The sequence below is a fragment of the Pinus tabuliformis genome, chromosome 9, assembly GCF_031772625.1.
Source record: "Pinus tabuliformis cultivar Carrire ecotype Pingquan chromosome 9, CPIR1, whole genome shotgun sequence".
In the NCBI taxonomy this organism is placed as follows: Eukaryota; Viridiplantae; Streptophyta; class Pinopsida; order Pinales; family Pinaceae; genus Pinus; species Pinus tabuliformis.
Genome location: NC_142307.1, coordinates 744,740,284 through 744,767,629, shown reverse-complemented (window position 1 = coordinate 744,767,629; position 27,346 = coordinate 744,740,284). Strand labels below are relative to the sequence as shown.

At 37.9% G+C, this 27,346-nt stretch overlaps 1 protein-coding gene across 2 annotated transcripts in view; it reads left to right on the top strand.

Moving 5' to 3' along the window:
- Nucleotides 1–24,743, top strand: part of LOC149150858 (uncharacterized) — a 205,294-nt gene extending 180,551 nt beyond the window's left edge. For both annotated transcript variants that reach the window (XM_089440659.1, XM_089440660.1), the window contains one exon: nucleotides 24,064–24,743. In XM_089440659.1, the coding sequence (XP_089296785.1) occupies nucleotides 24,064–24,297 (234 nt within the window). In that variant the 3' untranslated portion in view covers nucleotides 24,298–24,743. The remainder of the gene's footprint in view (nucleotides 1–24,063) is intronic.
- The last annotated feature ends 2,603 nt before the right edge of the window (nucleotides 24,744–27,346 follow it).

The window sequence follows — 27,346 nt, the reverse complement described above, 5'->3', positions numbered from 1 at the left end:
ATTCTACAAAGTGAGCATAAGAGCAGGACAAATCCAAGATACAGATGAGAAGGTTGCAAGATATGTAAATGGTCTCAGAATGGAGATTCAAGATGAGATAAGTGTACTGTCTCCTAAAACAGTAGAAGAGGCTTATCAGATGGTATTGAAGGCTGAAGAAAAACTCACGAGGAAGCAATCTGCCAGAAATAGAGGTACTTTTCGAGGAAGGGGAAGTCAAGGTAGTAGAGGAAGGTCTACAACACCTAGAGATGGAGCTAGTAGCAGCGCAAGTCAGCATACACCCACATGAGGTGATGCAAGTGGCAGAGGGAGTTTTTCCAGAGGAAGAGGAAGAGAAGTCAGATGTTACAGATGTAACAAGTTGGGACACAGAGCATATGAGTGTGCAAAAAACGTAAGAATAAATCAGAGAAATGCAATTGTTGCTAAGACTGAAGAGGAAGCAACAAAGGTAATAGAAGAAGAAAATGTACCAGAGAAAGGGCAATCTTTGGTAGTTAACAAAGTTTTGTTAAAACCAACTAAGGAAATTGTTGAACTAGCAAACAAAAAGACCTTGTTCGAGACTGTGTGCAAGGTTCAAGGGAAGTGTTGTCAGATGATAATTGATAGTGGTAGTACAGATAATTTGGTCTCTATAGAAGTGGTGGAGAAGTTGAAATTGAAGAGAAAGAAACACCCAACACCTTACAAGGTGTCATGGCTTCAAAAGGGATATCAGTGGATAGTGAATGGGCAGTGTGAATTGGAGTTGCATAGAGACAAAATTCTGTGTGATGTGATGCCTATGGATGTGTGTCACATATTGCTGGAAGACCTTGGCAGTATGACAGAGGAGCTATGCATGATGGAAAGTATTTAGTAAAGATGGTGTCAATCATACATTGCTGCCTATGGAAAAAGAGGATGCATCAAGGAAACCTGATCCAAAGACCCTATTGTTGAGTGGAAAGGAGTACTTGCAGCGGATTGAAGAGGGTGAGGTAAATTTTGCATTGATTTGCAAACGTAATAATTACTTCCACAAAAATTTCTGATTTGCCAATTGAAATTCAGGAGATGCTGGACAATTATTGTGATATCATTGTAGATGATTTGTCTGATGAGTTACCACCCATTAGAAAAATCAGTCATCATATAGATTTGATTCCAGGAGCAAATCTATCTAATAAAGCAGCTTACAGGATGACTCCCACAGAGAATGAAGAAATCAGGAATTGTTAGATAAGGGACTGGTTAGAGAGAGTTTGAGTCCTTGTGTAGTGTCAACAGTGTTGAGTCCAAAGAAAGATAGAGGCTGGAGAATGTGCACTGATTCAAGAGCAATCAACAAGATAACAATCAGGTACCGATTACCTTTACCTAGAATTGAAGATTTGATGGATTGTTTGAGTGAAGCAAAATATTTTACAAAGTTAGATTTAAAAAGTGGTTATCATCAAATCAAAATTAGAGAAGGGGATGAGTGGAAAACTTCTTTTAAGACAAATGAAGGATTGTATGAATGGATGGTAATGCCTTTAGAGTTATCAAATGCTCCTAGTACATTTATGAGGCTCATGAATGAAGTTTTGAAAGAATTTATTGGTAAATTTGTAATAATATATCTGGATGATATATTAGTTTACAGCAGATCAAAAGAGGAACATGTGAGACATTTGAATTATGTCTTACAAAGGCTACAACAAGAGAAGTTACTGTTAAATTTAAAGAAATGTTCATTCATGAAGGAAGAGTTGGTATATTTGGGTTTTGTTGTTTCTGTTGATGGGTTAAAGATGGATCCAGAGAAGATCAAGGCAATCATGGAGTGGCCTTCACCAAAAAGTGTCTTTGAGGTAAGAAGTTTTCATGGTCTTGCTAGTTTTTATAGGAAATTCATAAGGAATTTTAGTAAGATCAATGCTTCTATTATTGACACTATAAAGAAGGACAGACAACCATTTAAATGGACTGTTGAAGCAGAAAAGAACTTCCAGCTGTTGAAGAGAAAGATTACTAAGAAACCTATTTTGATTTTGCCTAATTTTAACAAACCTTTTCAAGTGAAGTGTGATGCTAGTGGAGAAGCCATTGGAGCTGTTTTAAGTCAAGAGAACAAACCTGTAGCTTTTTTCAGTGAAAAACTGAATGAGTCAAAGAAAAAATATTCTTCTTATGACAAGGAGTTTTATGCAGTGGTGCAGTCTTTGAAGAAGTGGAGACATTACTTAATGTCTAAGGAGTTTATACTTTATTCAGATAACAATGCATTGCAATACATTATGCAACAACGAAAGTTTAACTAGAAGCATGCAAAATGGGTAGAGTATCTTCAAAGTTTTAATTTTGTGTTGAAACATATTGTTATCACTCAGGTTGTTCCCAAAAGTTGTAAGAAAGGGAATACGGTTGAGGTAACTACAGACCAATCTTTTAGATACAGATTCTAGCCAATCTGTATCCAGAGAGGGCTCTCTCGTTATGATTTAGCTTTGTTTTTAAAGGTGTTAGGCTAGTTATGAAGTTCAAGGGTTTTGTTTTGAGTTTGGGTGGTGAGATTCAAATAGAACAGTGAGGTAAAACAGAATAGTTCAGTCCATTGGGCATGATGGAGTCAAAGGAGATGGTTTTTTGGATTTGGTTTCTAACAGTGGATGGTATCACAGAGCAAGGTAGTCAAACATGGAACAATTTAAAGGCTAGAATCAGATGGAGTGGGCTCAAATGGGTGAAGGGCAGTTAAGAATCCTTCAACATATTGAAAGAGAGAAAATGGATGATTACTGATAAGGAGCAGTTAAGAATTCCTTAGCAAATACTCAACGTGAGAGAATCAGGAAACATGAGCAATTAAGAATTCACTATTTATGTTAATTCTGAAGAAAACACAGAGAATAATAAAGACTGAAAACAGAGTGCAGTTAAGCAAATTCTGAATTAACCTTTTTCTTTACCATTCAGATCATGAAACACAGAGGATATAGTAAACAAGAAAACTGTAAAACAAGAGATATAAGGGACTTATTGATCCGGAGCTTGATTCAAGAATTCTGTGGCAAGTCCTCTGCTTCAATTCTTCATCTAGTAGGTCAAACAACAATTGATTCTAACAACTTTTTATTCCAAAGTATCTGAGTTACAGCAAAGTCTAGGAAATCCACACAGAGCCAACCTCTTCAAAACTCTGATGAAGGGGGTATTTATACAACAAAAATATGTACAACAAATATCTCATAACAACTGTGAGATAATATTTAGATCTTAACCTAAATTAATTTACAAGTAACATAGAAGCGGCTTACTTATGCTGTGCTGGAGGCAGGCCTTTAGGGTTCGGCTTGCAACTGTCTTTTGCAATAACTCTGCACCGACTGTCTATCTTAACTATGCATTAAATTCTGATCTGCTTCACTTAGTTGGCTCCGATACTCTTTAATTCTGATTTGATTTGCCTTTACTTCTGCACTGATACTCTTTAATGCTCCTCTGATACTCTTTGACTTGTTGTGTACCCTGTTTTCTTTGTTCATATCTGTCCAGTGCTTAGCCCAAAAATATCCCTGTATCTCTCTGTTTCTTTTCTTCTGTGAGCTTGGAAGTCCCTCGGTTTGATTTCGACTGTGTTTGAAGGAAGGAAACTGTAATTGGCAGCTTGTTTGAGGCCGCGAGCGCATTGCTGGAGCTTTTCTGGTCGAGAGGCGGTTGAAACACTAGAAATGCCACCTCGACAGATATCATACCCGGAGCGTTGTTTGCAAACAAAAACATAGCAAATATGACCCTTTTTCCCTTTATTCGACAAAATGAATTTTGGCGGGAAAACATGACTTGAAGACCACTGACGTCAGCAGTGGTACGAGATAAATGACGTGGCGGAGGTCGTGGCGGGTGACATGGGGGTGACGCCAGAGGAGGGTGACGTCAACGAATGACGTCAGCAAGGGGAAGGTGGATGGTGGTAAGCGGTTTCGCCCGCACCGCTTTTGGGGCTGGGCGGTTTCGGGCGGGGAGGGAGCGAGCACGCTGGGAGAATGACGCGTGGCAATGGTACGGGTGTAATACCGCCGGTTCCCCGGGAGTTAAAGCTCGGCGATGGAGGGGGGTGCGATATAGTTGTGGACCGTTGGATGTGGAGCGGTTGATCGGACGGTGGACGCACTGCGGAGATGGCGGGTGGTTAAATGCGCGGGCTTGACACAATAAACCAATGGTTTCAATGGTATTGGGGCTTGTTTTGTTGGTTATCAGGGTGATTGGTTATTAATTAACGTGGGGTTAATTAATCCCAAAATTGCGCGGGGAAGTTATTAATAAATTCCAAACGAATCTAATAATCCCATTTGTACAGTGACTACGGTTATAACTAACCGGGGCGGGATATATATTTATTTGGGGATTTCTTTAATATATTTACATAATACGGGAAGGGAACTATTTCACAAGCGATTTATATAATAAAGTTAGAGTTAATATGAAATTGAAATGAGAGCGCTAAGTTTAAAACGTTAAAAACTTAGGCTAAAGGGAAAAAGAGTTTATATGAGAAATAGGGCTATTCTCCTAAGTAAAATGGGGTTTTATTTAGGCAATTGATGAAATGGAATGAGTGATTTGGGAAGGATATTAAGCAGATCTTAATATCTTTGGGGAAGTTAGTGAATGATTTAGGAAAGTATGAAGGGGAGTTAGTTAAAAAACCTTGCCTCGCTTGAGCTGCTCCAAAATGAAATCCCTGTCTTGCACTTTGTGATAGAAGTGAAATTTAACACATTGAGAGACATGATCCATCACAAGTATCCTTCTGCAACAACAATCTACCTACCCGGCCTACTTATCTAGCATTTTTTCTTCTTTACACTTGGGTGCACTTAGACTAGCAGACCCTTCTCAACTTTTCTTTTCTTTTCATGGTAAGCCTACCTAAGTCTGCCCTTATTACATCTAAGGGCTCAGATTAAGCTGGTGAGCTCCTTTGCTTCTCTACCTATCTACTTATCTGCCAAGATTAAACAGTTTGGACAGATTTTATTCTCTATCTCTACAACAGGAAATTCAAACATGAACTAGCCAAGATTAAGCTGTTTGGCCATTCATCAATTGTGGCCAAAAGTTCAACAAGCTGTACATGATGCTCTATTTACAGAAAATGAAATAGTAGTGGCATTTTGGACTTGCACACTTTCTTGGTCTCTCTTTTTTGGGGTTCATTTCTTCTCTTTTTTTTTTTTTTTTTTTTCTTTTGACCATTTTATTCTTTTTATCCTTTGATTTTTCTTTTAGGGTATACCCTCTTTACATTTTTTATTTTTATTTTTTGATAATATGGAAACCTTTACAGCAAGGAAAGGATGAACATATTACAGAGCTCAACCAATCAATCATGAAATATGACACCTATAACTATAGGAGTATAACACATATAACTGGCCAATCAAACAAAGTAGCAGATGCCTTAAGTAGAAAAAGCATTTTAGTTCAAGAACATCAAATTCAAGTATTGGGTTTTGATTTTCTTAAGGAATTATATGAGAAAGATTTAGATTTTAAAGAGGCATTTGAAGCTTGTAAGGATCCTGTTTTGTTAGACAGAAGTAAGTGGCTGGATTATTTTTTGCAAGAAGGACTATTGTTTAAAAGAAATCAGTTGTGCATACCAAATTGTTCTATGAGAGAAAATTTGATCAAGGAGAAACATAGTGGTGGACTTGGAGGACATTTTGGTGTAGACAAGACTTATGAGCAGTTGAACCGGTTTTATTTCTGGCCGAGGATGAGATCTGAAGTAGAAAAGTATGTGAAGAATTGTAAAGTTTGTCAGTATGCAAAGGGAAGGAGCCAAAACACAGGTTTGTATGTTCCATTACCTATTCCAGATAGGCCTTGGGATATGGTAAGTATGGACTTTGTTTTGGGTTTACCAAAAACTCAGAGAGGCAATGATTCAATTTATGTAGTAGTTGACAGATTTTAAAAAATGGCACATTTTATCCCATGTTATAAAACCAGTGATGCTACTCATATTGCAAATTTGTTTTTTAAAGAAATTGTAAGGTTACATGGGTTACCTAAGAGCATTGTATCAGACAAAGACACCAGATTTGTTGGACATTTTTGGAGCACCTTGTGGAAGAAACTTGGTACTAAACTGAGTTTCAGTTCTGCTTATCATCCTCAGACAGATGGGCAGACTGAAGTTGTAAACAGAAGCTTGGGTAATCTTCTGAGAAGTCTTGCAGGTGAACATCCAAAACAGTGGGATCAAGTGTTGACACAGGTCGAATATGCTTATAATGATTCTCCTAACAGGAGTACAGGGCAAAGTCCATTCCATATAGTTTATGGAATGCACCCAAGAGGAGTGTCTGAATTGAGAGATTTGGGTAAAGCTGAAATGAGGAGTGCTCAAGGAGAAGATTTTGCTTCAAAGATTCAAGCAATACATGAACAGGTAAAACAACAGTTATAGGACAACAACACAGCAGATTTGAAGAGATAAGCTAATTTTGAAGTTGGAGATTTGGTTTTGGCACACCTAAGGAAGGAAATATTTCCAAATAGGGAGTATAACAAGTTAAAATTTAAGGAAATTGGACCATGCAGAGTCTTAAAGAAATTTTCTGCAAATGCATATGAAATTGAATTACCCCCTGGTATTGGAATATCTCCAATTTTCAATGTTGCTGATTTTTACAGGTATGAAAAGGGATAGGCAGATGACACAATAGAAGACAAGGAAGAACAAGAGGTGGATTGGGTAAACCGTAAAACAGTTACCTATAGCAAAGGCATTGCAGCCAAGGAAGATATTGGACAAGAGAGTGGTTAAAAGGACAAGGGGACATGAGTATTTTCAGTACTTGGTCAAGTGGAAAGATCAACAATTGTTGATGCTACCTGGGGGACAGATACCATGCTACAGTAGTTGGGCAGTTCTGTAGAAGAGCTCATGGATAGGAGCCCATGAAGAATTTTGTCTTTAGGAGTCTGATGCAGGAGCATGAGGCTTGAAGACAAAAGGCTTCATTTTATTCCAAAAATCCAAAAAATTTTTACAAGCAAAGGACTGGGATCCTTTAGCTGTCAATTTACAAAGCTTTCTAGATAGGATTTGAGCTACAATATAGGTATTTGAATGATTTTGTAATTAATCCAAGTAGTTCAGACTTAGTTGAGATGCTCGAGGAGAATATCAAGCAGTTTAGGTATTTATCTAGGATTAGATAGATTCGATCCATTGATTGAGAATCGGATTGTTGGATGTAAAGTATCTATGTAAGTTTTGAACTATTGTAAAGGGATTTGGCTATGGAGAATTAGACTATAAAAGAATTGAAATATCTCTGTACCTCTGTGTATTCTATGCATGAATGGTTAAATCTCGGAGGCTTGGATTCCTTCGAAATATCTCTATGTATTGTTGAATTCCAGTTTGGCCTGTAAAATTTGAGTTTTGTATGATCTGGTGTTATCGCGTTTAATTCCTCATTCACTCTGTATTGAGTTAAATCGAATGTGTTTTGAACCACAGAACTTTAATTAGCTAAGCTCCAAATTCCATTGAGAAGAGTTAAACCTGGCGGAAGCGCTAAAATCATAGCGGAAAGAAAAAAAGGCTGATAAAGTCGCGAGGGAACCCGAAGAAGCCTAGAACCATCTGATCGACAGAACCGTTAGATCTACGGTAGTCACATGCAATTAAGCACCAGAGTTAAACAGAGGGGTAAAGCAGTCTTCATAGGCAAACGCTGTTTTCGCGCGGACTCAAGGAGGAAAGCGTTATTTTAGGATAGTTTCGCGATTCCATTTAGCAGCCGACACGTAGCACGGAGAAAATGCTTTTCTCGCATGCTCTCGGCTTGATAAACATCGACAAGAATTCCACGCGATATTAAGCGTCAACCGTTGGATCAAGCGGGCTTGATCAATGGTGGAGGATCACCCGGCTAGTTTGCGAGCGGGGAAAGCGCCAACCGTCGGATTGAAGAAAGAGGATCGACAATGGAGAATTAATGCGATAAAGGTTGGGAGAAAGGCGGATGCGAGAAGTTTATGAACAATAGTTTGTTTTCCTTTTGGTTCCAGGGTAAGTGAAGTTCTGCTAATTTTCGGGTAATTTTAGCAATTCTGTTGTTTTAGTAGAATATCTAAGTTTGGAGGCGGATGACTGAAACTGCAAAAGAAATAGAAGAAGAACTTCCACCTGCGCTTGAGGAAATCGTTTCTGGATTTGAACGATTATCCCTTACACCTGCAACCAGACCGCCACTTATAGAGAGAGACTAACTTAAAGATTTCTGCTCCCTCTTATTCAACTCCTTTCATCCTATCCAGTGACATGAATAATGTTCATGATTCCTCTACTAGCTTCCCTAATGCCTACCTTCATGAACTCAAAGGAGACCTTATTGAATGATTTCATTCATCTATGAGGACCATAACTATTGTCCTTGTTTCATGCAAGGACCTTTTTATGAGGATTATGATTATCCTCTAGTATTTCCATTACCCTGCAAGCCGAAGTCATTAAACCAAAAATTGATTAAACATGAGAGATACTTTCTTAGCATGTGAAGAGTAGTTCTTCACCCTGATGCTTCCTTTGCTTGTGCTGCCCATCATGAACCATATCCTTTTACCAAAAACTTCTTTAGAGACCTTCTAGCATTATGACATTTGTGATCTTGACATCACCGAAACTGCTTTATGATCTTGAGATCATCTTGACTCCTAATTCATCTTCAAGGTACTTTCGAATCCTACATTTGAACACATTGTTTTCATGCTAGAGATATTGCTATTCCACAAGCGAACTTTTTCATGCTTAGTATTCCCAGGAGTGTATTAACAGACTTCTATATTGAGCATCATCCAAACCATGATGTAGATAGACTCATGTTTTGATCTGAGCGCCATGCCATTGAGATCATGTTCATAGGCAAAATCTGAAATTGTAAAAAGTATATCGTTGTGACATTGTACTTATGAGCACTGTACATGCAAAGTATGTAGAGAGGCATCGTGATGTGAGCATAAAACTGAGATTATAATTTATGCCGAGACCATGAGTGCTTTAGTGATCCTCTTTATCTATGCGAGACTGTATACTCTGTCCCCACCCGAGCTTTATTACTGTTGCAACTTCATTGCATTTTCATTGAGGACTTCATTATATTATTGAGGTCTTCATGAGGTCTGTACCTAGATCCGCTGAGATCATGATTGTTTCATCATACCATCATCATCATATTCATGCTTAAGATCAGGACTGCAGAGTATGTTACTATGCGACTTTATCCATCCGAATTGTACTGAGAATAAGTATGCTAATGTGGGATCCCTGAGATCCTTGTCATCACTGTTATGCAGAGATTGCGTTTTCCTTTTGTTAAAATTGAAAACCAGGGCCAAACTCCACATGGGTCATCGTATTTATGACCACTAATATTTTTATTAGATTCCTCTCTCGGAGAGGTGTAGGATTGATCTAAAGATCATCCGATTCTGACATGTACAAATGAAGATATGAATTTATTTATATTATGGACAAATTGTCAAGGTCAGCCAGCGAGCAAAACAGGGACACAAGCCCCCAATTCATCCTCAACGTTGCATATAAAAAGGAGACCTCAAGTCATTTTCACCATCATCTCATCACACATATCTCTCTCCTCTTGTGATTGGGCACACTATTCGAGGCAATCTTCTCTCTCTCCACACGTGTGAACTAGGGTTTCTATTTGTTGTGTTGACCAGGGTTGACCGAGCTGTTGGGAGGTTGTTTGACTGCATTGACCTGTTTTGACTTCAATTTGGGTGAGGAATCTCTGTCTAAGAAGGCCGCAATTCTGGGCACGAAAATCAAGGAGTTTTGACCAATGTTCACTGTGGTTAGGGTTGACCATAGGTTGATTGTTTGGCCAGACTTTAACTGGGCATAATTCGATTGTTTTGAGGGTTGTTTCATCTTGCTGTTTGGAGGCCGAAGTTGATTGAAGTTGACCGAATCTTTGAGGGTCAAATATGTCCTGTTGATCAACGTTGACTTTTTTGGTTAGGGCTCTTTTGCTGCTGTTATAAATTATCAGAATTTGTAAATTGTACTATCTCTCTTTTCTGAACTAGTGAAGACTAAAAGAAGATTTGATCAAGGGTTTCCCCACATTGGGGTTTGTTGCTCGCTGGTGCCGCATCTTGTGTCCTGTTGTCTTGGCCTATCTTCCACTGTTTATGTTTATGTTCTATCAGCATTTTATTTACATCTTTATGTGATTGCTAAACTGAAATTGATATTGGGCTCATAAAGAAATTGAAGTAAAATTGCTCTAAAGCATAGAACATACCATTGTTGCCTAAAATTAACATGGTATTAGAGCTAAGGTAAAGACAAAGCCCAAGCAAGAGTGAAAGAGCAATCACCAAATACAGTTGGACAAGGACAAAAGACTCAGTGGGTTCCTCATCCTACTTCCCGGATGAAAACAAGCTCCATGATAAATTTGACTATCATGGATGGAAGATGTCTCTTGATTTGACCTTGGAAGAGAAGGAAGTGATAGACTATGTGCGGGGTAAAATCCCTGAGCCTCCTTCAAATGCACCAGTTGCTGCAAAGACCAAGTACAATAAGGCTAGAGTCAAAGTGAAGAAGATTATCAGGGATTCCATTGACAAGCATATGGTGGCCTATATCTTCAAATTGAAGACCTCCAAGGAGATATACGACAGGTTGGTCGACATGTTCAAGGTTAGTAATGCTAATCAAATTCTCTTTCTCAAGAATAAGTTGAAGGATATTAAGAAGCACAAGGACGAGGACATTCAATCCTATTTCTTGAGGATTACTGAGATCAATAATGATCTACTCTCCATTGGAGAAGTCATTCTTGACAGGGAACTTACTCTCACCACCCTTGGAGGACTCCCACCTGAGTGGTATGTATTTAGAATCACTATACTCAACAATGATCGAATTCTGGGGTTTGAAGAATTGATGTCGAGATGCATTCAAGAAGAAACAAGAATGGTGGAGCAAGAAATGCCTTCTAATAGAAGCAACCCCACTGCATTCTCCGCTCATGCCAAAAGGAGGAATAATGCAGGGTTTAAAGGTCATTTCCATGGAAAGCCTAGATCTAAGGGAGGGAGGGAGGAAGGAAGGGCGGGTGCTTTGTTCGCAATAAATTTGGCCACTATGCAAGGGAGTGTCCTAATAAAAGGGATACACCTCAAGATGATGACTATCATAACAACTCCAAGGGAAACTTCAACAACAACAACAACAACTACGATCAAAGGAATGCAGGTCCAATGGAAAAGGAAAAATGAATGTGGGACATCAAGGAAATGGTCAACCCTCCAAGAAATTAAGGAACTCCAGGGATGATGAATCCAATGTTGTTAACAATAAGCAAAAAGGGTACTATCTTATATCGGCCCTCTCCACTGCCTATCCTATGAACACTTTGGGGAATTGGCTGATTGATAGTGGTGCCTCAAGGCACTTCACCGAATACAAGGAAGAGCTCTCTAATCTAATAGAAAAGGAGACAAACTTGGAGATCATCCTTGGAGACGATGCGTGTGAAGGGAGTAGGGAATGTTACCCTTCAATTGAATCAACGTAACACTATTCATTTGCAAGTACTATATGTACCCAATCTCAAAAAGAACCTGGTGTCCATTTCAACAATGGAAGATAAAGGATTCAAGGTGGCTTTTATCGATGGAAAGGTACATGTTTGGAAAAGAAATTTCAAGGATGCTTTTACCCTTGGGTTCAGGGTTGACAGTTTGTATCAAGTTGGAGGAAGTCCATTGGGAGTCATGTCTTGCGACACATCTGTACTATGGCACCGGAGGTTCGCCCATCTTCATCATAAGGTCCTACCCGATGTGAGATAGACGGTGACAGGTATGGCCGAGTTCAAAGTAGAGCATGAAGGTGTATGTTCGGGATGTGCCGGAGGAAAACTTACAAGGGAACCATTCCCCTCAAGTAATAGCAAGACCACAGACATATTGCAATTGATCCACTCCGACATATCTGGTATGATGCCCGTAAACTCCTTGGGAGGATACTTATATTATCTCACCTTTGTGGGTGATTATTCTTGCAAGACCCGGATCTACTTCTTGAAGAAGAAGGATGAAGTGTTCACCTGGTTCCGACATTTCAAAGCCTTGATTGAAAACCAATCCGGAAAGAAAATCAAGATATTGAGGACTGATAATGGGACCAAGTATGAATTCAATGAATACCAAGATTATTGTAGAGAAGAGGGAGACTACAACGCCATACACTCCCGAGCAGAATGGTGTGGCTGAAAGGAAGAATCGCTCTATTGTAGAAGCTGTTCGTGCCATGCTTCATGATCAAGGCCTTCTAAAGTTTCTATGGGGTGAAGCTGCAAATACCGTCGTGTATGTTGAAAACCGATGCCCTCATCAAACATTGGACTCCAAGACTCCCTGTTGTCGCACAGACTGTCCAGGCAGTGCGACAACGCTCAGACCGGGCGCTGTCACCCTGATCCCTGATCTCTCCGTTTAAGCCATTTCCTGAGGCTAAGGGGGGTAGACCCTATGGGATAAAGGAAGACCAACTGTGGACCAGTTGGGTTGGGAGACACAACAAGGAAATTTAGCAGTTGATTGATATTAGAAATTAGTGTACCAGTGCCTTATGGAGTTAATGATTAAATGATTATTTATTAAATGTTGCAGAAATATGAACCTTGTAAAACAATCATTTATCACCAAATATCCCAAGCAATACAAGCTATTCAATAAACTCACAATGCTTTAATAATGGTCTAGCAATTAAATTTCTAAAGATTGAATGCTTTAAACAACCATACAATTTAAATGCTAACCAGTTACCACTTTCATATAGCTAACTTTAAATAAACATTTAAGTGCATTTAATTATAGAAAAGTGGAACATAGATACCACGAAAGACGCCAAAAAATGAATTTTCAAGTTTTTGTTAAGCTTTTTCAAAATTTTTTAATTTTTAAATATTTTTATATCTTATAGAATTTTAGGATTAAAATAAAACAAAACTAAAGTCTGAACAAATAAAATCTAAATCTAAACTAAAGTCTAATCTAAAATCTAAAAAAAGAACTTTTAGATGCCTTTTTTATATTTTTTAATTTTTTTATTATGATATAAAATTCTAAAACTTAAAATCAACATAGAACAAAACTGAAATTAAAATTTAATCTAAACTAAAACTTAACACCTGAAACAGTATAAAATCTAAATTCTAAATAAAACTTAAATCTAAGACCTGAAAAAGAAACTTTTTTATGATTTTATTATTATTTTTTTTACTTTTATGATTTTAAAATTCTAAATTTAAAACTAAGATAAAACTAAACTAAAATCTAAAATATCTAAAACCATAACCTAGCCAAAATCTAATCTAAAAATAAGCTCTAACTTAATAAAAATAAAAATAAAAAATGTTCAAACTAAGATAAAATCTAACTCTAAAATCTAAAAATATGAAAAGTGAAATTTATGAAGTCCAAAATCTAAATAAATAGAACTTTAAATCTAAATGAAAACCAAATAAAAAAAAAATCTAAACTATACGATATAAACGAAAAGTCTATCCTAAAGGCTAACATATATGCATTAACCTGAAACTTTACACATCGTATCAAACCAATTTTTTGATTTTTTTGTCTGCGTTTAATGTTTGCAGGTGCCACGGGCAAGGGAGGAGCAGGACGACGGGCTTGCTTGACAGCGCAAGACGCAGTGAGGAGCAGGGACTGCAAAAAAATGACTGCATGAAGCTGGATGATGATGAGCTGCGGGGTTGAAGAGGCAATCACACATATCTGCAGGAGATGAGGGTGGGCACGTTTTTGCAGATGATCAACGGGAATGGCACGCAGAAAATAGAGGAGCTGAGGGTGCAACTCTTGTTTGCAGGTTGCATGGAAGCGTGGTTGGAGAATGTGAATAATGCTGGACGGAGGCAACATGGAGAGGCAGCAAAAATGAAGCTGCGTGAGGATCCAACACGCAGGGGTTATGGCAGCCACTGCGGAATGGCGCTTTGACGGTTCTGGCAGCCAGGAATTTAGGGAGAGATGCAGCGGATTAGAGCTACGATGAAGAGGGATGGTTAGAAAATGGATGGTAGGAGAAGAGCGATACGCAGGGAGGGTAAGGGAATGACGTGTAGAGGTTTGGCAGTGGTGAAAAACTGTGGCCCTTAAAAAAATTTCAAAATTTTTTTCTGCAGCGATAAAACCCCAGGCAATAGTGAAAAATGAAAACGCAGGTAGCAGACCTGTAGTCCAGAAACTTGATTGAAATTTTAAATCCTTCCTGCTCCAGATTGCCTGATGGAAACCCTGGAAAAATTTCAAAATCTGTACCTGCAACCTGCAATGGCAAAAAATAGAACACCCAAAAATAATATATGCAAGGACTAAACCTAAAAAGAAACCCAAAATCCATCTAAACAAGTACAATATTCACAGATTAATGACTCTAAGCAGCCATATTTATCAATAATCCACAGAAATATTTTCAAAATTTTAAATTTTTAGTTAAGGTGCTTCAGAAAACCCTTCATGCATCTGCAAAAAATTCTAATGATAAGCCTAGGATTAAAACTCGCTGGGCTCTTTCAGAAAACGCAACCCGGGAGTTAGTTGGTTTAGCCGAGAACTTCCCCTAACGTCTGGTAAACTCAAAATTAAAGATATCCTGCACAGCTTAAATCAACCATTAACATAGAGGGAGAAAACAACAGTGAAATTCAGATCAAATGGAGATACTTGCCATTTTATTCAGAAATTAAACTATCATTCAAACCCCAGAGACCAGACAAGATACCTGTGCCTAAATCAATCTTCATCAAGCTATCATCAATGGCTGAAAATAAAATTATACAGAAAAATAAAACATCTTATAGCACTTCCAAAAGAGTAACACCAACGAGATTTCAACCCCAAAGTCTTTCTTTATTGCACAAAAAATGACTACAAGAGAGTTTTCTTTAGCACACGACTCTAAGATCAAATGATCTCAAATGACCCCTGACACCCTATTTAAAGGAAAATTTCCCAACGGCTAGTTTGAGTGATCCATGTCAAAATGATCTCGACCGTTGATGAGGATCAAAATCTCTTTTAATCTCATCCATCGAAATTTTAAATGCATTTTAATATATTAAAAAATTAAAATCTTGCATTTATTTCCTCAAAACTTTGATTTATTATTATTTTATTATTATTATTATTATTTTTATTTTTTTTTAATTTTTATTTATTTATTTTATTTATTTATTTTTTAATTATTATTTAATTTTTTTACTTTTTTGATTTTTATATTAATTTTATTTATTATTTATATATATATATATATTTTATTAATTTTTATTGAATCCTCGAACTTAGCCTTTGGAAAAATCACCTAGGACCTAGGACCTTTGAGGGGATAAAACATTTTCTAACCCTCAAGACACTTTACATCATGATTTTTACAATTTTACATCTCAAGGGGGAAAACCCATTTGACATAGACCCTCATAGGCCACCCAGTTCTGCGACACAAATATAATCTAGCAGATCAAGCAATTTGTAATAACCTAACCAAATAGTTAGAATTATTTCCAAATTACTTTTACATAAACTCGACCTAGCACACTAGGATTCCCCTAAGATTCTAATGACAAATTCCATTCCGGCTTTGGGGCTAGGTTGAAAGAAAACTCTGCTGATCATGGATCGGTGAGACAAAAAACCTTCCGGAACGTAGATCATCACTAGAAGATTAGGTTTACCTAGGCAAATACATACATGACACATACCTGCTAAGATTATTTACAATTTACACATGCAGACTGGGTTTACAACATAACGTGATCGGGCTGATGATGGCAGTCGAATGGCACGGACATATCGATCAAGCGCTATCCCTTTTGCGAAAAAGGGGGTGTACTGCTATGGGTATTTGACACGTAGTGGTCAACACTCCCAAAGAAATGTTCACTGGTAAGAAACCTGATATCTCTCATTTTAAAATTTTTGGAAGTCCCGTATATTTTCATGTGCCGAAAGAGAAAAGAAGCAAATTGGGTGCATCTAGGAAGAAAGGAATCTTTGTGGGCTAGAGTGAAAATTCTAAGGGATATAGAATTTATGTGGCTGGTCAAAAGGAAGTTGAGATAAGTCATGATGTCACCTTCGACAAAGATATGGCCCTCAGGAAGATAAGCAACCTTCTTATCCTAAGGAAGGACAAAGAAGGTGGCACAAGAAATCAGGGTGAAAAAGAGTACGAAACGATGCCTGATGTTGATGAACCTATGGATCCTATTGATCCACTCCCTCATGAGCCTTCCTCCTCGAAGAGGAGACCCTCATGGCTTAGGGAGACTCTCAAAGATGTTGAGAAGCACATTGCACCAAGGGGGAATTTTTATGAAAGCAAGAAGCTGAACAAGTACTAAGGATATTTGACCGCCATGAGCACTATCATTGAAAATGAGCCTTCATCATTCAAAGAAGCCGTGAAACAACAAGTATGGAAGGATGCTATGAATGAAGAATACGAGTCAATTATGAAGAATGATGTCTGGGATGTGGTCCCTAGACCCCATGACAAATCGGATGTCACTTCTAAGTGGCTCTACAAAATCAAGTATGGAGCTGATGGAAATGCATAAAAGTTCAAGGCTTGCTTTGTTACTTGAGGCTTCCCTCAAAAGGAAGGTGTAGAGTACGATGAGATATTTGCACCTGTTGCCCGTTACACCACCATTTGTCGATCATAGCCCTTGCTGCCTCGCAAGGATGGAACCTACGTCAGATGGATGTCAGGACCGCCTTCTTGCATGGTTTATCAAAGAGGAAGTGTATGTGGAACAACCCGAGGGGTTTGAAGTTCATGATCGGGAATCTCATGTATGTAGGTTGAAGAAAGCTCTCTATGGATTGAAGCAAGCACCCCAGGCTTGGTATGAGAGGATCGATAGCTATCTGATGAAGCTGGGATTCACTAGAAGTGAAGCCGATCCGAACCTTTACTTTAAGGTTGAAAATGATAAACCTCTCATTCTGGTACTTTATGTGGACGACCTCTTTCTGACAGGTGTAAACCCTCTCATTCACAAATGTAAGAGGGAGTTGGCTTCTGAATTTGAGATGAAGGACCTAGGATCGATGCACTATTTCCTAGGGTTGGAGGTCTGGCAAAAGCCAGGTGAAATTTTCCTCTCTCAAGGAAAATATGTTGTGAAGATATTGGAAAGATTTGGGATGGTGGACTGCAAGCTTGTAACTACTCCGGTGGAACTTAATTTTAAGAAGTTATGTGGTAGTGCTGTTGGACCTGAATTGGGAAATGCTTCTGAGTATCGTCAACTCATAGGAGCACTGATGTTCTTAGTGAACTTTCATCTGGACATATGTTTTGCAGTTAACACATTGAGCCAATACATGGATGAGCCTCATCATATACATTGGATTGCCACCAAGAATCTTCTAAGGTATCTTCGGGGCACAATCACTCATGGACTGAGATACACTACTGGAAATGTGAGGTTGCATGGTTATTCTGATGCTGATTGGGCTGGCAGTGTGGTGGATTGCAAGAGCACTTATGGACGCTGTTTTTCTTTGGGTTTTGCTTCGACATCTTGGATGAGCAGGAAATAGAAATCGGTTGCCTTGAGCACCGCCGAGGTCGAATACATAGCTGCTAGTATGGCCTCCTGTGAAACTGTCTGGTTGAAGAAGCTCTTCAGTGAGCTGTTTGACTTTGGACATGTGCTGGATACCACCATGATCTTTTGCGACAACCAGAGTGGGATCTGATGATCAGAGAATCCCGTGTTTCATGATCGCTCCAAGCATATAGATATCAGGTACCACTTTATCCGGGATATGGTACAATGAGGAGCAATAAGGCTCCATCACATTGGGACTAATGAGCAGGTCGCCAATATTCTGACAAAGCCCCTGGGGAAGGTCAAATTCTTGGCCTTTCGAGAACGACTTAGAGTCGTGGAGAGACCCTCTTATGAGGGTCCTGTATGAGATGGACATTGAGCTTTGGGAGCTCCAGGGGGCTTGGGGTACTTCTTGGAGCGGTGAGCAACCATAGGGTGAGTGGTTCAGCCTTCCCCTAGTGGTTTGTTATGTACAGGGTGAGTGGTTCATCCTTCCCCTATGATACCCCTTGGCAACATGTGAGCAGGATGAGTGGTTCATCCTTCTCCTGCCGAGACATCCTACCCATGCAGTTTGGGACTCATGGGAAGTACCTCTCATTTGGCCAATGAGTAGGGAAATGAGGATAGGGACCATAGTACTACCGATGGACGCAACGTGTACTACTGTACTCCCTATGCTAGGATGTCCGATATTGATTTTGGATCAATGGGCACTGACCTCGGGTCAGTAAGAGTGGTATGAGACACTCTCTTTTGATTGGGACTGAGAAGTGCATGGATGGCAGAGATGGTACAGATTGGCAGATGGATTAGCAGGTGGAGTTCTCCCTAGTTGAGAGGGAGTGTTAAAATTGGCAACTAGGGCCAAACTCCACACGGGTCATCTTATTTATGACAACTGATATTTTTATTAGGTTCCTCTCTCAGAGAGGTGTAGGATTGATCTAAAGATCATCCGATTATGACATGTACAAATGAAGATATGAATTTATTTATATTATGGACAAATTGTCAAGGTCGGCCAACAAGCAAAACAGGCACACAATCCCCCAATTCATCCTTGCATATAAAAAGGAGACCTCAAGTCATTTTCACCATCATCTCATCACACATATCTCTCTCTCCTCTTGTGATTAGGCACACTATTCGAGGCAGTGTTCTCTCTCTCCACACGTGTGAACTAGGGTTTTTGTTTGCTACATTGACCAGCATTTACCGAGTTTCTGGGAGGCTGTTTGATTGCATTGACTTGATGCGTTGACCTATTTTGACTTCGGTTTGGGTGAGGAATCTCTGTCTAAGCAGGCCGCAATTCTAGGCACGAAAATCGAGGAGTTTTGACCAGCGTTGACTGTGGTTAGGGCTGACCGCAGGTTGACTGTTTGACCAGACTTTGACTGGGCAAAATTCGACTGTTTTGAGGGTTGTTTCATCTTGTTGTTTGGAGGCCGAAGTTGACTAAAGTTGACCAAATCTTTGAGGGTCAAATCTGCCCTGTTGACTAGCATTGACTTTTCTGGTTAGGGCTCTTTTGCTGCTGTTATAAATTATCAGAATTTGTAAATTGTACTATCTCTCTCTGTTGAATTATTGAAGACTAAAAGAAGATTTGATCAATGGTTTCCCCACATTGGGGTTTGTCCCTCGCTGGTGCCACATCTTGTGTCCTCTTGTCTTGTCTTGTCTTCTACTGTTTATGTTTATGTTCTATCAACATTTTACTTACATGTTTATGTGATTGCTAAACTGAAATTGATATTGGGCTCATAAAGAAATTGAAGTAAAATTGCTCTAAAGCATAGAACATACCATTGTTGCCTAAAATTAACACCTTTCTATACCGAGACTTCCATAATACAGAGTGTTTCCTTCTTGTACTGAGACCCTTATCATGATGCTTATGTTAAGACTGTAGCTAAGTTTAGTGACATCCATCTGAAACTACAGTGATGATGACCATCCGAAGCAACATCCATCTGTTCCTTGTCCATTGAGATATACACGAGGGTGTCACTGTGATTACCACAGAGAGGTATGCCATCCGAATTCTGTTGTTCATACGAAGTGGCAAAGAAGTCCTCCTTCACCTTAACTGAGATTGATATTGACTTTTCTTGTTGTTTTTGGTTGAAGACTGATCTTTTAAGTGTCTCTTTTATGCCCTTCCTTAGACTGCAACCATATCTCTAAAACCATGTTGAAGAATCTAGGGCATGGGGTTAATGAGATTCTTCTTTACATGATAACTATTAATGCTTAGCTTGTTAATCATTAGTGTGTCTTATTTAATCATTAAATAGCTACCATAACAAAGAGACAAGAACACAATAAGTTGGCATTCTGCCAGGGCCAAAACCTCTCCCTTTTGAAGAGGAAAACCCGCATAAAATTCTTCTTATAGAGATTCCAATTGATGAACACCAAGACCGTGACCCTTGACTAACTAAGCCACTCCAAGACCAAGCCACCAATCCTCTTCTTCATATTGCTGAAATCATCATCTTCACTGCACTATGGAGACATACATTACTACTGCAACATTATTGAGAATATTCCTGTACTTCCACTGAGAGACTCATCATAGCTATGAGCTTCATGGCTGTTGCATTTCAACAGAGATCACGTCAATCCGCTTTACCCTGTATATTCCGAGATAGTGAGATAGTGATCATCAAAATCGTGACTGTGCTTATGTATATGAAGGTCGAGATAGAGTTTGATAGGGATCCTTCTTTTCGAGGGTGTATACTTGTGACTGCACTTATTATGACACCAAAATTCACATCATTTCTTTTTCATTGAGGAGCATACTGCTTCAGTACTGCACCGAGGCCGGTAACAAGGAGGAGACTGAGACTTCTTAGCGAAATTTCAGGTGAGTCTGAGATGGTTTCTCTATTGTGCTTATTCGAGAGAGTGCTCCTTAATAGATGCGAAGTCTAGATCTATACCCATCCGAGTTTCTTCAGAGAGATGCGAGATCCTTCTGTGTACTTTTGCGGTGACCCCAGCTGCCTATTTATAGGTGTATGTCGATGCATGCAAGCTGACATGAATTAATGAATTGTTGTGTCACTTCATTTGAGCCGACGTGTCTATTCTTTATGTCAATTTTGTTGGCCAACTTGACTGTTCTTTTCATTGATTTGCTTGCTTGTTTTCAAGAGGATTGTGCTGGTCGTTGGAGGGTTGTTCTTGACTTTAGGTTAACTCATATACATTTCATAAATGCTCAAGAAGAGCTCTTTGACTTTCCTAGACCTATGGAATGAGCAAGAAACTCATTCTTATAATTCTAAAAAAAATATTTCTTTTCTTTACGAGTACAAAGATCGAAATTACATGTATAAACACCAAACATAGTTACATTTTCTTCAACAAAATTGAGGTTGTTTGACCATTGTTTGACCAACGTTCACTGTAGAAGGGTTTGTTGCAGCGTTGACTTTTGTTGACCATATTTGATTGGACTTTTTTCAGACTGTTTTTGGGTTGATTTGACTAGCTGTTGGAGGCCAAGTTGACCGAGTTTGACCGAGCTGTTTTGGAGGTCAAAATATGCCTTGTTGACCAGCGTTGACTTTTTGGTTAGGGCTTTCTATTACTACTGTTTGATTGGTCAGATTTCACTTTGATTGTGCAAGTGAAAATTGTATATTATACTCTCTCTCTGCTGAACTTTTGAAGAATTATAAGAAGAATTGATGAAGGGTTTCCCCACATTGGGGTTTGTCCCTAGTTGGTGCCATATCATGTGTCCTCTTGTCTTGGCTTGTCTTCTATCGTTATTGTTTATGTTCTATCTGCATTTTACTATCATGTTGATGTGATTACTAAACTGGATATTGATATTGGGATAATAAGAAAATTGAAGTAAAATTGCTTTTAAGCATAGAACATACCATTGTTGTGTAAAATTAGCAGATACACACCTAGATCCCTGGGTTGATGGTTAGTCAGTATGCTTGATGGTACCTAGAGTGGCTGAAAGCTTTAGTCCATCTTAGTCCCACCCTGATAGATAACCTTGGTCAGGGATCTATTTTGTGCCACTGAGTGTGCTTGAACTCTTCGTAGTTCATGTGTTTTGAGATCTTCCATGTACTTATATATATATATATATATATATATATGAATACCTCCCTAGTTAAGAGGGAGTGTTGAAGAATGTAACTGGGTTCGGTCTTCATAATTGTATAACGTAATCTATTTGTCAAAAGAAATTTTATAATGACTTATTAAAGCATGGGTTTCATGCTTTATAGGTCAAAGCCTCCATTGTAGGCTTCTAGGTTTTATGTTGAGTCAATAGAGTCATTGTAAATTTTATTATACCCTTCTTGGGCTTTTGTATCATGTAAAAATAATTATTTTTTAGTCAAATAAGTCATTTGACACCTCCACACCAAGTCGGCCCTATGAAGATGAAGTCGGCCTACATTAGGGCAATTCGACCCCCAGAAGAGGCTATGTATAGATAGGCAGTTTGATCCATATGCTCACTCACTCAACAAGTTCGATATACAAGAAAGAGAGGCAGAAAAAGGTGCAAAATTCCAAGAGAAAGAAGAAGATTGAAGGAGAAGACAAAGTTGAAGTTTTGGGCCATCTTTCTCTGACACGTGCGAAGTTATTGGGCCATTGCTGGGGCCAAAATTCTGAAATTTACTATAGGTCGAAGTTTTGTTGCTGGGGTCGAAGTTCAGATGCTAGGGAGGCCGAAATTCTGCTACTGCCAGGTCGAAGTTGCTACTGGGAAAACATCACTTGAAGAAGAAGGAAGGGATGACTTGGTGATTGGAGGAAGTCTGTGTCTAGGTCAAAAGAGTCTTGGACTATCTCATCTTGTCTTTGAATCTACTGAAGGAAGAGTTCTAACTGGGTTTTCCCCTTTTAGGAGTTTTGTGTTGGCTGTCCGCCTACATCTTGGTTCTCTTGTTCTTGTGATCTTCACACACATATATTGGTAATTGCTTGATGAAACATAATATAATAAAGAAATAAAAGAAGCCAACATAATTCACAAGTAATTATCAAAGAAGAGGAATCAAACCCTAATTACTACTAGCATTGATTTCTCAACAAATTATATTTCCACAGATGAGCAAGTTGTAGATATTCTGACCAAGCCCTTGGTGAAGGGGAAGTTTATCTTCTACAGAGATAAGCTAGGATTGGTGCAGAATACCTTCCTAGCTAGGGCATGTTGATGTTTGTAGTAGCAAATAGGTATTTTTGCCAATGGCTAGGTGTCAAACATGCAGGAATGGCCCAAAGCCTCCATAGGAAACTTGCTTAATTTATTGAGTAAGTTGTCTTTATGATTTAGCCTAAGTCTAACTTAGGAAAAACACATTAATTATGTTAATTAATAAATGTTGGCTATTGAGCTAGGAAAACTAAGAAAAAGTAATTTTTAATTACATTAGTTAATTTTTTGTTTTAATCTCAACCATTGATCTCGATTCTCTAGTGGATTAGAATTCAATCCTAGCCATCCGTCACTTTGGAGATTAGGGTTAGGGATTTAGCTCAGTTAAAAATTATAAAAGAAAGCCCTAGGAAAGGTGAAAGACAACAATTGACAGTGATTTGAGAGAGTGAGAAAAAGAAGTGTGCAGTAGTAGGAAGAAAATTTCAGAGGAGATTTGAGCGGAGGCCACTCAGCAAGGAGGCTGTACCAATATCTGAGCACAAGTTTTGCAGGGCTGCATGTGTGAGAGCAAGGGAGGCTCGGAGCTAGTGCAGGGTCGCATGTGTGATGGGTTGAGCTGTGCCTAGGCAGTACAACACTTTTGTGATGTAGATCGGATTGCTTAGGGGCAGATTTGCTAGGTTTATTTGCTGTGATAATTTCTGTAATTTTCTCTGTGGGCCAGTTTCCCAGTAAGGGAGCCTCATTGTTCAGATAATTAAAAGTTAAGATTAGTTGGAGGAGAATTTTCTGTGTGATTGATATCCTATGTTCTGCTTCTGCTCTCTAATTTTCTGAGTTAAAAATTCCAGTGTATTTTTTAATCAGTACTTGCAGAAATTAATTTTCTAGGTTATAAAAATTACTAGTAATTAAATCAGATCTGGCATTAAGAAATTAACAGCTGTTTCATACGCATTTTAAAGGTTTCATATATTTTTTCAATAGCATGCTTCTTTCTATCTACTGATATATATGTTGTGACTATAATGTGGCATGTCATTTATTTTAGATATTCAATTTAATATCATGTTAACTTTCATATGCAGTTTCATACATATTTAAAGGTTTCAGACATATTTTAGATAGCATGCTTTTGTATCTAATGATAGATATGTTGCGACTACAATATAACATCTTTATTTTTCCTTCAGTAATTGACAAACAATTCATTATTTGCAGGAGCTTGGAGAAGATTTCGTTGAATTTCTAGAGAAGGAATTGAATATTAATGATCAAATCAATGAAGAGGAAACATCAGATGGACAGGAGAAAACAAATAGAAGTGAAGACATAAATTCAAGTTTGACTGAAGATTATTCTCCGAAGAAAAATGGTCAACAAAACAAACTAGAAGCTGACATTGATGAAATTGAAGCTGCATTAGCCAAGTTGAAAAGGGAGTTGGGACTTTAGGGTGTTACTACCAGCTCGGAGCTTACGTTCCCTAGAGTAAGTTCTGTATCTATAGACTTTGATGAATATTCTCGATCATATTGTAAAAAGTATAGATGTCTACTTCTCTTTTTTTGGAAGCTAGGCATCATTATTTTCCGCCTATAATTAATTTATCATGTGATTCATTTTTTTTTCGCATTTGTATATCATCATATTGATGAATTTCATGATAAGATATATTATGGTGAGCTCATTGATTGCCAAGGTCATCATGATTGATGAGCATGCCAATCTTGGCTTGCAAGCATTGGTAAGGTGCAAAATATTTTATAGGCGACATGATTTAAGAATTTTATTGAAGCTATATATCAATAAGTGAGTTGGATTGGCAATCAGCATAGAAACCTGACCTGGATCTATTTTAAGAATTGTGTTTTGTCAACAACGATGTTGTCTACTGATAAGTTGGAGCACTTATCATAACGATGACTTAGGCTTAAATCTTAATGATCAAGCTCCAGTAAAGGCACTTAATGTAACACCGAGTGAAAGCCCGAACAACATGGAGAACTAACAAATGATTGATATTAAACACGTGAAGTGGAAATGTAATTGCCAAATACAACTATTTTGGCTTGGGCTAAGCCTAAGAAAAAGAGAAAATGACATCTGAAATATTTTCTATATGTTAGATTTATCGTTGTGATGAGAATCATTTCCAGGTTATGATACTTCACTAAAATACGTTCTATCTCATGAGATGAAATGCTATTTTAAGGTTCATGAGACTAAAATTAGTTCTCTGTTTTTCGCTCTTTGCAATTCAGTGCTTTTTCCGATTCAAATTGATGATGACCTGACCCAACTTTCCAACAATCCCCTCGCTAAAAAGACAATGCCAAGAAACTAATGCTAACATGTTCTCATAACTTTCTCTGATGTCTTTGAATGCATCACATTCCAAAATGAAATGTTTTTCCGATTCCACAGCCCCAGACATGCAAAATGTACACCCCTGTTCTTCCCAAGCTTCTTTAGGCCTTTTCCACCGCCCTGTTTCACACCGAAGTTGATGTGAGTTGGTGCTTAATTGAGCAACAAAAACCTTTGCCCTCCACGAAATGCTAGCTCCAATGAACTCTTTTTGTTGTAAATCACATGTAGGGTTGAATTCTTCAATGTAATATTTTTTCTTTCTACCCAACTCTTTTCCCCATACCTTTTTAAGAAACTTCAACATAACAAAATCCTTTAGCTCCTTGCTATTTGTGGGACAGGCATTGAGGTAGATATTCCATTTTTTCATCCATGTGTAGTTTTGTTTCATCCATGTTTTCTTTCTTTCACTGATGCCTTATTTGAAGATAACATTAGGCCATCTACCTACTCTCATTTGTTCAATTCTTTTTAGGTATCTTATGAGCCGCACCATAACAATTGCTTCAATGGAAGTTGCTTCTGTTTCTCTCAACATTATCTCATGGATATTTTATATCATGTTCTATCCAATTAATGTAGTCCCAATTCAATGATTATCAATTGGAACTTGTTATCGCTAATATTTTTTTCCAATTTTAAATAATTGTTATTATAATAGTTCTTCAATAATAAATAATATCAATCACGTGGAAAAACTTGACGTCAAGTATAACAAGAAATACATAGCATTATCGGAAACCTGTAGTCATTGTATATTAATACTATTTGGAGCATAGTAGAATTTCATGATAAAAGGAGAATTAATACATAGCATTATCGGAAACCTGTAGTCATTGTATATTAATATTATTTGGAGCATAGTAGAATTTCATAATAAAAGGAGAATTTGAAATACGGAATGAAACTAGAGATGAGCCAAGCAAAAAGAGTCGCACAAGTGTAAGCAATAACACTTGAAGCCATTTCTTCTGTAAATAAAGAGTATATTTTCCATTATGATATAGAAGAGTGCAAGTTGTTCAATTATCGGAAACCTGTAATCATTGTAACTATTAATATTATTTGAAGCATTCTAGAATTTCATAATAAAAGGAGAATTTGAAATACGGAATGAGACTTGTAACCCAAAGGCAATGACACTAGAGATGAGCCAAGCAAAAAGAGTCGCACAACTGTAAGCAATAACACATGAAGCCATTTCTTCTGTAAATAAAGAGTATATTTTCCATTATGATACAGGAGTGCAAGTTGTTGAAGGGTTTATAGCGAATGAGTCTAATGTTTAGGTTTTCCATCCCTTAATTTAGTATGGCAAATATTCAGTCGAACATTTAAAAAAAAAAAAAGTATTCTTGCTAAATCTTATAATACATTTTTCCTAGTGCATTATGTTAAGTTTTTGTCAACATGATTATGCAATGATTGTTCATATCTGAGAGTTGTATTTATAACTAAACAAATATACAGAATTTTTTATAATAAAAAAAACAAAAGCATATTATTGTTGTTCATCTTGAACTAATTAAATGTTTAGCAGAAGTCTCGCACAGATTGTCTTCCACAAAACAGTTGCCTTCTCAGTCATGCATTCTCATCCCAATGAGTGCCCTGACATCATGTTTTTGGAGAATGCATTTTCGTCATGTTTTTGTGGGCCACAATTTGCACAATTATGTTCATCTGGTTGAATACCTTTGGTTAGATGCATAGCAGCACAATTTATTCAGCACAATTTATTCTCTATAATACTCGACTTTCTTGAAATTGTCTATAAGTAATGTCTGCCCTCTTTTCTTGACATTGACTGTGTTCGGATGTTTACTCATTTAGGGGCAACTCATTTGTTATTTTGATTTTGATAAAGGTTTATATGTTATGTGATATTGATTGTATATACAAACCGATGATGTTGCAGTGACTTGGTTGTGTATGCTTTGACCAGTGATTTTTGGTATGTTGAACTCATTCATTATGCTTATAAAAAATGATGTGATAGTTTGATATCTTATGAGACTTAAATCGTGTGGTGCATTTCTTTATGCATCTTTACAATACCATGTTGATTATGATATTTGGCTCAAGAAGATATTGTTTTAATAATGTGTCAAAGTTGTGCCATGAGAAGCAG